Source organism: Mytilus californianus, unplaced genomic scaffold, assembly GCF_021869535.1.
Source record: "Mytilus californianus isolate M0D057914Y unplaced genomic scaffold, xbMytCali1.0.p SCAF_8, whole genome shotgun sequence".
NCBI classification, from domain to species: Eukaryota; Metazoa; Mollusca; class Bivalvia; order Mytilida; family Mytilidae; genus Mytilus; species Mytilus californianus.
Window position 1 is genome coordinate 113,180,468 of NW_026262734.1, and position 13,035 is coordinate 113,193,502.

At 32.1% G+C, this 13,035-nt stretch overlaps 1 protein-coding gene across 10 annotated transcripts in view; it reads left to right on the forward strand.

Annotated features, from left to right (window-relative positions):
- The first annotated feature begins 526 nt into the window (after positions 1 to 526).
- The window catches only part of LOC127712404 (VWFA and cache domain-containing protein 1-like), a 37,422-nt gene continuing 24,913 nt past the window's right edge, over positions 527 to 13,035 (forward strand). For all 10 annotated transcript variants that reach the window (XM_052218801.1, XM_052218800.1, XM_052218806.1 and 7 more), the window contains exons 1-7: positions 527 to 622; positions 3,126 to 3,319; positions 5,065 to 5,127; positions 6,627 to 6,800; positions 8,844 to 9,052; positions 11,060 to 11,225; positions 11,655 to 11,883. In XM_052218801.1, coding sequence (XP_052074761.1) covers positions 3,185 to 3,319; positions 5,065 to 5,127; positions 6,627 to 6,800; positions 8,844 to 9,052; positions 11,060 to 11,225; positions 11,655 to 11,883 — 976 coding nt within the window. In that variant the 5' untranslated portion in view covers positions 527 to 622; positions 3,126 to 3,184. The remainder of the gene's footprint in view (positions 623 to 3,125; positions 3,320 to 5,064; positions 5,128 to 6,626; positions 6,801 to 8,843; positions 9,053 to 11,059; positions 11,226 to 11,654; positions 11,884 to 13,035) is intronic.

The window sequence follows — 13,035 nt, forward strand, 5'->3', positions numbered from 1 at the left end:
ACTCAGTTTAAAAGACGTCCAAGTCCAATATTAGAATAGGTAACAGAAGAAACTAAGCAAAATGACAGATTTTTTGGAAAATGGTAAAGTTGTCAGAGGGAATTGGACCTACGTTCAGCAGAATCTGTTAAAAGGCAACGGGTGTATTTTTTTTTTTTTTGATTTTATTATCTTCATGCTTGTGTCTACATTGTCAATTATTAAAAACTCATTTATATCACTATACTAATTCACATATCATCAGTATTGTTTGCCGTACATTATTTGTGAAAAATAGTAAACATATTATATTACATTTAAACTTTGAATCCGTCCACTCCCTAGCATCAATATCAATTGTAGTATGTCAATTTAAAGTCCACAGATCATGAACATAGGGAATTTAACAAACTGAAGCACAGAAGAACAAAAGGTTTATTTGCCGTAACGGTGATTTTTTTGTAAATTTATAGTGTTTTAATATTCGTACTTTTATATTAAACACAAATATAATTACGGCAGTTAGATCATTATCTTTAATGTATGCAATCGCTTCAGTGGATTTATACACATATTAATAATTTTAAATATTTGCTGTCAATTTATTTTTCCATCATGGGAATACTAGGTGATTTATCTTAAGGTTAGTCATGTATTTATAAATCAATTGGTGGTTGTTTTTAAAGTGATTAGGATTATAACACAATGTTGACTTTTGTACCCCAATTTTTTACATTTTTACCTATTATGTCTTTTTTTGTGCTCACACATTGTAACCAATATAATGGAATTCTATGCGACTGTCATACAAGTGAGAGGTTCAGCTAGCTGTAAAGCAAGGTTTAATCCAACATTTTCTACATAAGGAAATGCCTGTACCAATTCAGGAATATGACAGTTGTTTCCCATTCGTTCGTTGTGTTTGAGCTTTTGATTTTGCCATTTGATAAGGGACTTTCCGTTTTTTTTTGTTTTCCTTGAAGTTCGGTATTTTTGTTATTTTACTTTTCATTAATTTCTGTTGTTTCCACAGAGAGAAAGAATGGAGTTTAATTTTAATATCCGTGTAATTTATATTACTTATTTGTTTTTGCATAATGAAGGAAAATTATAACTTTTGCTTACATCCAGTTCATTTAAGGTAGCAGGGGTGTCTAAATGTTCGAAGATAGATTTTTCTTAAACTTTTATAAAAGACTTCTGGGTCAATGTTATTCCAAATTTCAATATAAAAACTGGGGATCACAGACCTAGGTTTTTCGTAATAATACATTGAAATTAACGAAATTTGGGTTATTTCATATTGTTTATATAGGGGAAACTGAAGTTTATTGATTGAGGAAACATTAAACGATAGAATTAGCTAAATTTCAATGAGAGAATCGCTTTTCATTAATACTTCTGAAATATCAAATATTTTCTTGAAAAAATTCCCAAAAAGTTTAAATATACTTTACGACACTTAGTATTTAGATAGTTCAATCTTTAAATTTCAAGTTTTAGGTATTTTGTGGTAAATTGAATGATACTTGGTAAAATATTTTTAAAACAAAAAAGTATTTTACAACATGACCAGAACGGACGCTCGGAAAAAGACACCCGATCTACCTTAAACTGTGGCAGATAGTTGTCTCCTTTGCAATCATACAACATATCCTTATTAACAAAAAAACAATTCATTTGCATTATATACAGGCACAATTCGTATGGCACTACACTAGGTCAACTCGTATAGCATTAAATTATCAACAATGTCCTTGCATTACACTGGGTACATTCTGATCAAATTTCACTAGCTACATTTTTTTAGCATCATACTGGATGGATACATTCTCATAACATCACCCTTGGTACATTCTTAAACTATAGCATTACATCAGTACATTTATAGAATTACACCAGTGCATTTATAGCATATCACTATACACAATTACAATATACACAATGCTAAGGCATAACACTGGGAATGATCTGTGCTACGGGAAGTTATATCAAAAACTCCGATCTGTTTTATTTTTGCTGAAATTCATTTGCGGGTTCTTCTTTTGACCTTATTACAGTCATAAAAATTCTCAAGATAATATATGCAGATGCAGTTTTCTTATTTTGTTGGAGTCGTGCATTTGGATATTTAACAAATAATGGAAAATTATAATTACTGTCTTTGTTACTGAAACTCCAGCAAACATTATATCATGTCGTCTAGTTAAAAAAAAAGGGAAAGCGTACGAGACGTGCACGTGTGTAAACCTGACAAATAAAATGGGTTTTATGCGCAATACCTCGAAAAGCGCCGAAATGGTGAGGATGAAAAAATGCTAAAAATTATATTTACTTTTTTTAAATACAAGCATCAGAAATAAGATTTTAAAAATGACGTATATACGCGATCCCAATCTTATAACAGATTATTTAAATATGTATAGAATCATTCTGTCAACGCTGTGTTAACCGGGACAATTTCAAACTTGATATTTGATTCATAAAAATTAGAACAATACAATCATTTCAAAAATATGTGGAACCCTGTCTAATTTAGAAAAGATGGAGTTAAATTCTATACAGTAACTTTCTTTTACACGTACTTATTATATATATCATGTATATACATATATATACTTTTTCAAAATGATTGAAAATGTAACTTGCTTTGGAATAAATTAAATCCCGTTCGTATATTTTTATACGCAAGGCGATACATCATACATTCGTAGTACTGTAGATCTCTACTTCGAGTGAAAATATTAATGAATCTGTAGTACCTTATAAGATATTGTAGTCTAACATAACGCTAAAGCCCCCACCCAAATACAAGAGTGATAGCACCCGTCAAAACTGAATGGTTAATGCCTAATAAAAAGCCTTAAAAAAGCAATATCACTGTGTATTTGACACGTTTATGAACAAAAAGAGGTATGGAGTAAAAGTCATGGGGACAATAACCGAACAACACAAAACAATGATGATGATGATGATGTTGATGATGATGATGATGATGATGATGATGATTGATGTCAACCACAGAGTAGAACCCGTGTATATTCCCCAGGCTGTATGCTAGACAATGCATTGAACATGTTATAACTGAAATGTTACAAAACATAGCCTAATATACCATTCAATTAAAATCAATTCTTTACCTCTAGTAAAATTCGAGGAATTTCAAGTGAGCACGAGTCATCGATCAAGAATAAAAACTTAGAAAATGGAAATGTTATTTGCGCTTGTATATATTTTTGGAATGTTTTCTGGTGAACATGCTACTGATAGCGTCGATGGCAATAAATTAGCACAGGAACTTAAAAAGATAAAAGAAGACATTGGTGTCAATTATATGCAGGTATCTATATATAGATAAAAAGATATATTGCTCCTTTCAGAAAAAGACAAATCTAATATTTATATATATTTGATAGAAAATAATTGATAAATAAAAGCTATAAAAAGTTTGTACATTCTTATTCAAAGTTAAATTTATGAAATTTTACAAGTTGACACAGGTCAATTATGTTGTACTTTCTGAAGTGATACATAAATATCAATTAAAAATATGTGCAAAGCAGTATAAAGAAAAAACAATAGCCCCCAATAAAATCAAGGTCTTTATACATCTTCATTTGCACATTATTTAAAATTATAGCGATGCGTTTTCCGTGACAACTATGTTATCTCTTTAAAATGACAAGTAAGTAAAAATTCATATGAATGTATTAAGTTTTATAAGAGACATAAACGGAAATCTGGGTACAAAAAAACCGCTACCCGACATCATTAAAAATCAAAAACACCTATACCAACATAAAGTCTTTAAAATGACATGTCTATCAACCTAGCAAGTCTCTATTTCACACTGCCCCAAGGGAATTGTTCTTACGCATCTGGTCTTTGTAAAATTGACCAATTGTGAGTAGTAAGGAGATGAGTTAAGTGGTTGGGAAATGCCTTTATCAGTTTAGAAGTTACAAGTGTAACTGCTTGACAAATAAGTTGAAAACAACAGAAAGCCCAAGTATTGATAAAACATGTGATCCATAGGGGGTCACCACGTGACGACGTTAAACCAATCACAACATCACTGTTTCCCCAAGATTCGACAAAATATGTGAAACATTTTTGAGCAGATTACAAAACAGTGAGTTGAGGGTCAAATGATTATTCAATACAGTACAAATACTGTTATACCACTAAACGAAATGATTTGCATTGCATTTTATGTTAAAAATTATTAGTTTTCTGATCCAATTTATGAGTGGTTAAAACCTTAAAAAGTTTAATCCCGCCATATAATCATGTGTTTTCCAAACAGATACCAAGGGGACATTCAAAATTCCCGTTTAGTCAGGACACTTTGTAGAAATTATCTTATAGCATTTTCCCCTTTAATTTTTTTTGTGTTTTTTTTTGGGGGGGGGGGGTTTGGTTCTGATGGCATATCTTTTATCATTTGTGTTTGATTAGTTCCCATCATGTTAAAATTATGGACGATGTAGAGCTCGACATAGTGTACATGAATAGTGGACACCTGTATTTTGTTTAAGACTGTATGTTGATGCGACTGTCATACAAGTGAGAAGTTTATCTAGCTATAAAACCAGGTTCAATCCACCATTTTCTACATAAGAAAATGCCTGTACCAAGTCAGGAATATGACAGTTGTTATCCATTCGTTTAATGTGTTTGAGCTTTTGATTTTGCTATTTGATTAGGGACTTTCCTTTTTTAATTTTCCCCTGAGTTCAGTATTTTTGTGATTTTACTTTGCACTCTAGAACATTAATTTTTTTAATTTCATGGATTTCCCCAATTTTTTAATTGACTTTGGAGTTCGGTATTTATGTTTATACTTTTTCAATATAGTTTACGCTAATAAGAAAGTACAGTCATATACACAAGACGCATCATTCTGTCAAAGAGGGAAAGGGGGGTTCTCATTTATAATGACAGAAACCAAGCAGGATACAACAAAATTGACCTGCAAATGTTAACACAAAATATCGCTGAATTTGTATTGTTATGTCTCATTATGGTTTTACCCATATTTGTGTGTGGATGTCTGTCAACACACTTGAACCTTTCTTCTTTTAGGAACATTTCAATAATTTTCAATATGAAATTAAGTCGGACACAGGAACACAGTTATTGAACAGGGTAAGACAGAATATTAACAAAACAGTAACCGTTTTCGAACCATATACAGTCAAAAATGAACAAAAGACTTAAATTGCCGGTTTTCACATTCTGTTTCTTAAACACTGGAAGATTGTTTACATTGAATATAGGAATGTAAAATAATAAAATTTTGGGCAAATCTTTAAGGTACAATAATCAAAGTTGATCGACGTCATTGTTGAGTAACATTTCAGGAAAGTTTTAAGTACATTTTGTATCTTGAAACTGCAAAGGAAATAATTACACCAAATTTGTAGAACTTTATGGGAAATTTAGCTGAAACAAAAAAACTCATTTCCTAGGTGCACAACTTCAGTATGTATACATATGTTAAGGATATTTCGAGGAAATTTGTTGAAAAATGTACATTCATACCATTTTGTTGAGGAAATTATTTCCCAAGTCCAGGTAAAATCTTCAAATAGTTCCATTATACAAGTGTCATAACTTAAATACATGTGCAATTTTGATATAAAGTTTCAAGAATTTTGTCAAATTGAAACAGTTAATTTCACAAATATGGGGTCTTTTGCAAAATAATTAATTTAAAATTCTGGTAAATATTGGAAAACATTTATCAAACATTACCATAATAAGATGTTGATTATTTCAATCTGTGTTCAGTTTATCGGTGACGTTTTAGTGATTTAAATAAATCATTCGAATGTTACTGGGAAATTTAATGTAAAAGCTAGCTAAGTTACACATGATACGTGCGAAAAATTCAGTATATTATCAATACCAACAAACTGAATGAAAAACGCGTGAGCAATTAATACTGATAACAGTACTTGTAATGTTAATATGCTACCATAGTCACGGCTTTAGCCAAGGGCCGATATGGGTCGAGGGATGATACCAGGGCCAGTATGGAAAAGACATGTCATAATCTATTTATCACATATTTAAGTTCTGCAGAAAAGAGAAAAAAGTTCAATTATAACAATTTAATGAAATATAACAGGTAAAATCTTAAAAATTTTATCACAAAAGTTTTATCACATTTTCATATTTAGTTTTTATCATTTACTCCATAGAAATTTATTGTCACATATCCACTTATTTTGGAATATGGCAATACCCAATTGCGTAATTCTCCGGCACTTTTTAACCACTCCTTTAAATTTTTTTCCATTTGCTCTACAAAGTCTGCCGTATCGCTTTCCTCCACTGCGATGAAACGAGCACCGTCATTGTTCGCCATTGTCGTTAAGGACGCTATGACGTCACGTCATTTGGAATCAGGGCACAAAAAACAATAACCTCTTTTTTGCCAAGGGCAATTTTGAGTTTATTACATATGCAAAACCCAACGTATTCGTAACAAATATGTGATAAATCGTATTAGGTCACTACCACACTATGTAACTAATAATATTTGATTTTACTTTAAACAAATTGTTTACACTAGTTTTAACGATAACAAATCCTGCAAAGCCTATTTTATGTATCATTTTTACATTGATTGCATTATTCAGATTCAATCCAGCCTGGACACGTCTCTAAATGACTTGAATTTAGTTCTAGACAATGTAAATTCCAAGGTTTTATCTGTGTATTCAAGTACTCCGGATTCTCAATTAACAAATTTAGATAGATGCTGTGATCTTCAGGACACTGACGTAACGTACTTGCCGGAGTTCCAGTCAAAAGTAAGTAGGTTCGAAGGGTGTCAATATAAATTTAAATTTCTATTAAACATGCGGGGTTTCCCTTCTTCTATGCAGAACAAATCGTAATGCTTATTAATTTTGTTTGTCATAAGCAATAGGTATCATATTTTAGTTTGAATATTGGTCACGTTTTGGTTTAAATTACGTAGTGATAGTTTATCATTAAAAAAACGTTCACGACTAGATATAGTGTCTATTTCATTATCATTTTATCTTCACTTAGAACCCAGAATGTTGACTGAGATATAAAAAAAAAATGGTCATTCCTAGTTTTCTCCCAATTATTCAGTAACACCTGTGTTAAAGAGGGCCGAACACTGGGTTGTGCGGGATGTAAACGCAGCCATAACCGGCCGAATTGTCAAAGCTTAATCCGATACCTAGTGTCCTATCACATTTATCCTCACGTTTAAGAAACTTCTCACTAAAATCTATGACTAACGGGATGATTTCTACTTCCCAATTATCAATTTCCCATTTCTCAGCAGTAACATACCCTCTGCTCCGTCGTATCTCAATTGATACGTTATGCTTGTGCATGTTCACACTTTATGGACTTCATATTCAGAAGTGTGCTCCTTACACAGAAACTGCTCCAACAGAGTTATGAGGAGGAAAGATTAGATTGACACTCCGTAAATTTTATGGACACCATCACGAATTGGTTGATCTATACATTGTGTCTGTGTCTCAACTAGCTAACGAAATTTTTACCACGTCTTAGATTGTGGTTTGCCATCTACGACGTCTGTCTGCTAAGTACCGAACGTGACCTATTCCCGAATATGACTGTTTTGCCGAGTGTGAATTCGCATTTCTATACGATGTGTCTCGGTATTTATACATCCAACATTCATGTATTCAGTTATGATGTTTTTTCTGTAAGTTCGGTTAGATATTGTGTTATGTTTATCGCTTGTGGTTTGAATTCTGTATTTTTGGTACATTTCACATATGTCTTATTTGTCAGTATAGTCGAGTTACTTTCCATTTTCCATGGATAAAGTATTGTGTTAGTCCAAATAATTATGACGTCGTCACAGCATTATTTGATCTAGTATTGTGAAAATAATTGTGAATTTTTAATCTCGTTCCATATAATTGTATGAATTTCAAGATTATATATACGTCACAAAAATACGTCACTGTTTGTGGTGTCCTGTGCTGTCGTTAATGGGAAATGTCCGTTGTTATTCTGCGGTTTACATGTTGTACTGTACTATCATATCATTAATTTATGCATTTCTGAGTGTTCTTGCGTTTGTTTGTACTGTATTCCAGTCACGTAGTGTTGTCATTTTAGCGATATTTTTTAACATTGCCATATAAGCGGGAGGTTTGGCTAGCCATATAACCAGGTTCAACCCAACATTTTTTCTTAAATGTCCTGTACCAAGTCAGGAATATGGCAGTTGTTATCAAATAGTCCGTTTCTTTGTATGTTGGCGTTTGTTTTTGGTGCAGTGCAGTGTTTCTGTTGTTCCGTTGTTTTCCCCTTATAGCTGATGTGTTTCCCGCGGTTTTGATTTGTAACTCGGATTTGTTTTCTCTAAATCGATTTATGACTTTTGATCAGCGGTTTACTACTGTTGCCTTTATCTAAGAGCCATTGCAACAACTCTTTCTGGGGACCGTAAGTAAAATGTATTTTCCTATCCCACATGCCGTCAATTTCCATTCACAGTCAAAAATTGTGCTTTCATCAAGAGTTTACTTTTTTGATTGATTGTTAATTTGTTCTCGTCTTGAATATGCAAGAATAATTTTCCAGTGTACGTTAAACAAAAAGAAATGTGAGCTATTAAATGATTGGCTTGAACGCCATAAACTAGGTGAGCATAGACAACTATGCTAAATGATGAAAAACTAAATTGCACCAAGAAATAGAATAGCATGGAAACGGGAAAGCCTCAGCTGTTCCCTTAACAATGATACATACTAGTTCAGCGAAATGGACGCCACACTAAATTCCGAAACATACAAATGAACCAACATTAAAAATGTTTTAATATATCTTTTCAGGTCGATAGAAGTAAAGCATGTGTTACCACATCTCCCTTGGCTGCAAACAATTTGAAATACCCAACAGACCAAATCAGTGATATAATGAAAAATAACTATGAAAACAACAAGAATGTGTTATGGCAGCACTATAGCACAACAGACGGCGTGTCTGTTATTTACCCAGCTACGAAGTGGGATAACTGTCAGAACTTTGATCCAAGATTTAAGTGAGGATATTGCTTCATCTTTTGTTTGCTCAGTCCTTGTCTTGCTTGTTTTTGTTTTCGTTTGGTTTTTTTTAGTTCCAAGTTAAAAATGAGATAGATATCATTATAAGTTATCTACGTTCATATCCGTAGATATGGTTATTTTAACACCCTGAAGTATTCAAGTACACCCTGAGGCGCAGCCGAAGGGTGTACAGGGTACTGAAGGGTGTTAAAATATCAATATCTACGGACATGAACGTAGATAACAATTTATCCCCGGTCTTAGTCTCAATCTGGCGATTTTTAGAGAAATTCGACCAAAAAGTTTAACGTGAAAGCAACGTTTTTTTCATTTTTTGAATATCTTTTATTGAAATCTGGGAATTTGACATATTTTTAACGGGGTGTAGGGTACTACCTTTGTTAGAACCCTACAGGTAGACAAATATAAGACGTTTTTAAACTAGAGACAGAGAAACTGAAATGGGTCGAATTTGGCGCGCAATGTTGTGAGAGTTACATCATAAACGGTGTGACGTCAACGTGGGTCATTTGCATAGCTAGGAAAGTAGTACCATTCATTGACAATGTGTCTGCATAGTGATGTATTTACTAAAATGAGTGCAAATAATCGATATAATAAGATAAAATCGTTAGTGAATTACGTATTCAATTATACAGACATTATGGAAAATCTACAGAATTCGATATTTCATAAGTAACAACCATGGAACTAAGAAAGACGCGCGTGAAATTCCCCGATGTAATGGGTAGCAACGTCCGGGGATATGGGTTAGTAACACCCAGGGGCTATGGGTTTTGTAACGACGTGCGTTAACCAATCAAACTCCTAGAAATATACTAAGCCAGGGATAACATATCATATCATTGTTAACGCCAAGAAAAATGTTAGGATTTAAACAAACTGTTAAGAATATGCCAAATCTCCTTCTTTGTAAGATGCATACCCTATTAATTTTGCGTATCCTGTTGACCCGGCTGATCTCACTACATCTAGAGATCACGCAGTTCTGTTCATACATCCACTTCCATTTGTATTTGTTATATGCTTTTACGTTACTTTGCTGTTCTACAGTCAGATATTTAAATTTAAGAAAAAACAGACTGAAGTAAATACCGTATTAATGATGCCAATACGAGAAATAAAACAGAAAATTTCTTAAGATATCTACACTAAGTACAAGTTCAAACAGATTATTGGTAAAAAGCTAAACATTTGTTCAAAACCGTTTGAAATGTCAATGTATCATCAGTTTGTACTTTTATTAAAACTTTTCATTTCAAAAGGTTCATATTATTAAATTCATGAGCATACAGATACAGATATCTTTTGAAGACGAAACGTGCGTTTGATGTATACATTTTGAATTCTGGTATCATATGATATGATTTATTATCTTATGTCACGCTAGCATGTCCATATATGTGGTAAATTGATTTTGATTTAACAAATACATGAGGAATTAGTCATTCAAACTAAAACAGAATTCAATTTCTCTATCAAATGTATATAATTAATTGTAAATAATTATCCATTAAGTAATTTTTAAGTTCAAACGGTAATAACATAAAGGGAAGTATTAGGACAAAAATTTAGCATGTATTGTATTATCTTAAACTTCTTGTATAGTATCATTTATGTTTATTCGTGACTTTAACCGATTATATTCTTGGCATATTTTATAGATCCTATAAATTATTAAATACACCGTGTTGGCTTTTATCTAAATTGAGTTTATAATTGCGTTCTGATTGAAATATACTCAGTACCTGTTTAATTTTGTCCGTTGTGTATTAGTTTATTTCCGGGTTTTTGTACATTTTTTGTTGTTTTTTTCTTGTTTGTTTCTATACAGTATTTTTTTATTGTATGTTTATATTCGCCTACTTTTTATTGACTGTAATGTCGTTTTTCTTTGACAAACGATTTTTGATTGCAACCTCCGCTTCTTCTTTCTTTTTTCCACATCCATTTCCATTCGTATTTCTTTTTGTCTTCGTCAGATCTTCATACGCAGCAGCAGCTTCGCCAACTGATAAGGATGTTGTAATAGTGATTGATGCAAGTTCATCTATGAGACAGCCATCTGGAGTACCAGCCAAAACCAAGATTGTCATTGCCAAAGAAGCAGCAAACAATGTCTTACAAACGCTGAAACCGAATGATAGGGTATTTGGTATTTAGTAAACTCCCGTTATATTTGTTCAAGAATGAAAGGGGAGTGTGAAAGTTTTCAAATTTACCCAAGGTCAAATCGATCCAACCCTTAACTTAAACAAATGATTAAACATGTGAATGTTGAACCATTCAAATTAACCATTATCATTTAGATTTAGAAAATGTCTATTAGCATTACAGTGAATTATCGTCTTTTAGAAAAATTAATATATCCGATTTCTATATCTTATCGATCAACTTAACATCATTTGTAGATAGTACTGAAAACACAGAAATAACTGGGAATGGTAAAATATATTTTTTACAATTATCCTTTGAAAAATAAATTCTTAATTTACATTAATTTCTTCTTTATTTTGTGGTATATTGAAACAATATATGTATTTTGTTTTAATAATTCACTTTTGATTTATTTGATAGGTAGGGATTGTTCGATTTGATAAAAATGCATATACTCCAACAGGAGGTACCTATAGTTCCTGTTATGAAAACCACCTTGCATTTGCAACAAAAGAAAATACGGACAAATTAAAACAATATATGTTTTCAATAGAGCCAGGAGATGCTGAGCCTAACTTTGAAAATGCGTTATTATCTGCATTCAAATACTATAATTCCTCTGAAGAAGGTGTTCCACTGGAAAATAGAGGTAAAGTGTGTTTTTGTTTGTTTTTCTACATCATAGATACAAGGATTAAAAGTTGACGCGTTTCGTCTACAAAAGACTCATCAGTGACGCTCGAATCAAATAATTTTAAAAAGGCCAAATGAGGTTCGAAGTTGAAGTGAATTGAGGACCCAAAATTCCAAATGGTTTTGCCAAATAAAGCTAAGGTAATCTATTCTTGGGGTAGAAAATCCTTAGTATTTCGAAAAAAAATAAAAACAGTTGATTTATAAATATGACCATATCAATGATTATTCGTGTCAACACTTAAGGTCTGACTACTGATGAGTCTAATGTAGACGAAACGCGCGTCTGGCGTATCAAATTATAAGCTTGGTACCTTTGATAACTAACTACTGATTCAGATTCCAATTGCTTTGTATATCATATATACCGAGATGTAGAAAAACACCTTGATTTTAAATCTATTAGTTTAAGCTTGAATTGTTGCCATCTTCAAATATTTTGGTATTCAACAGTTAGAGAATATTTATAGGCATTATCTGTCAAATCGTGTTCACCAATTTGACTCAAATGTTCATATTTGATTTATTACGTACTCAAACGTATATCAAATAAAAAAAACTCAAAGAGAAACATTTAACCATGTAAGTACTAGTTATAATGCATCAACATTTCGTGCGTATTTTAGACTAGACGCCATCTTATTAACCATCAAGTGCAATCGTACAATGACGAATTTTCAAGGTCTGTTTGACATAGATTAAAGTGTATGTAAGGTATATGTAAATTATTGTTTTATTTGGATAACTATTATTTGTGTGTAGGTAGATTCAGTCAACAAAATTGTTCTTCGTTGTGACTTCCTTATCTTGCTTCACATTTTGATATTCACATTTCAATATTCACACATATTAATATTCACATTTAAATATTCACATTCTTTTCTTTTTATGATTAAACATGCTTATCGCAGACGTAACCAATCTTCAGATAAGGGTCAAACTAAAGGTCGAATGAATACGTATTCGAATGATATTGAATTATTCACTTGGAAGCGATGATACACTGTCGTTGGTTCGAGTTTTTTTGATAGAATTACACCAACTGGTTGCTAATAGCGAAATATTATTGCAATATTCCGCTTATCATTAGTCGAAATTTTTTTCTAAA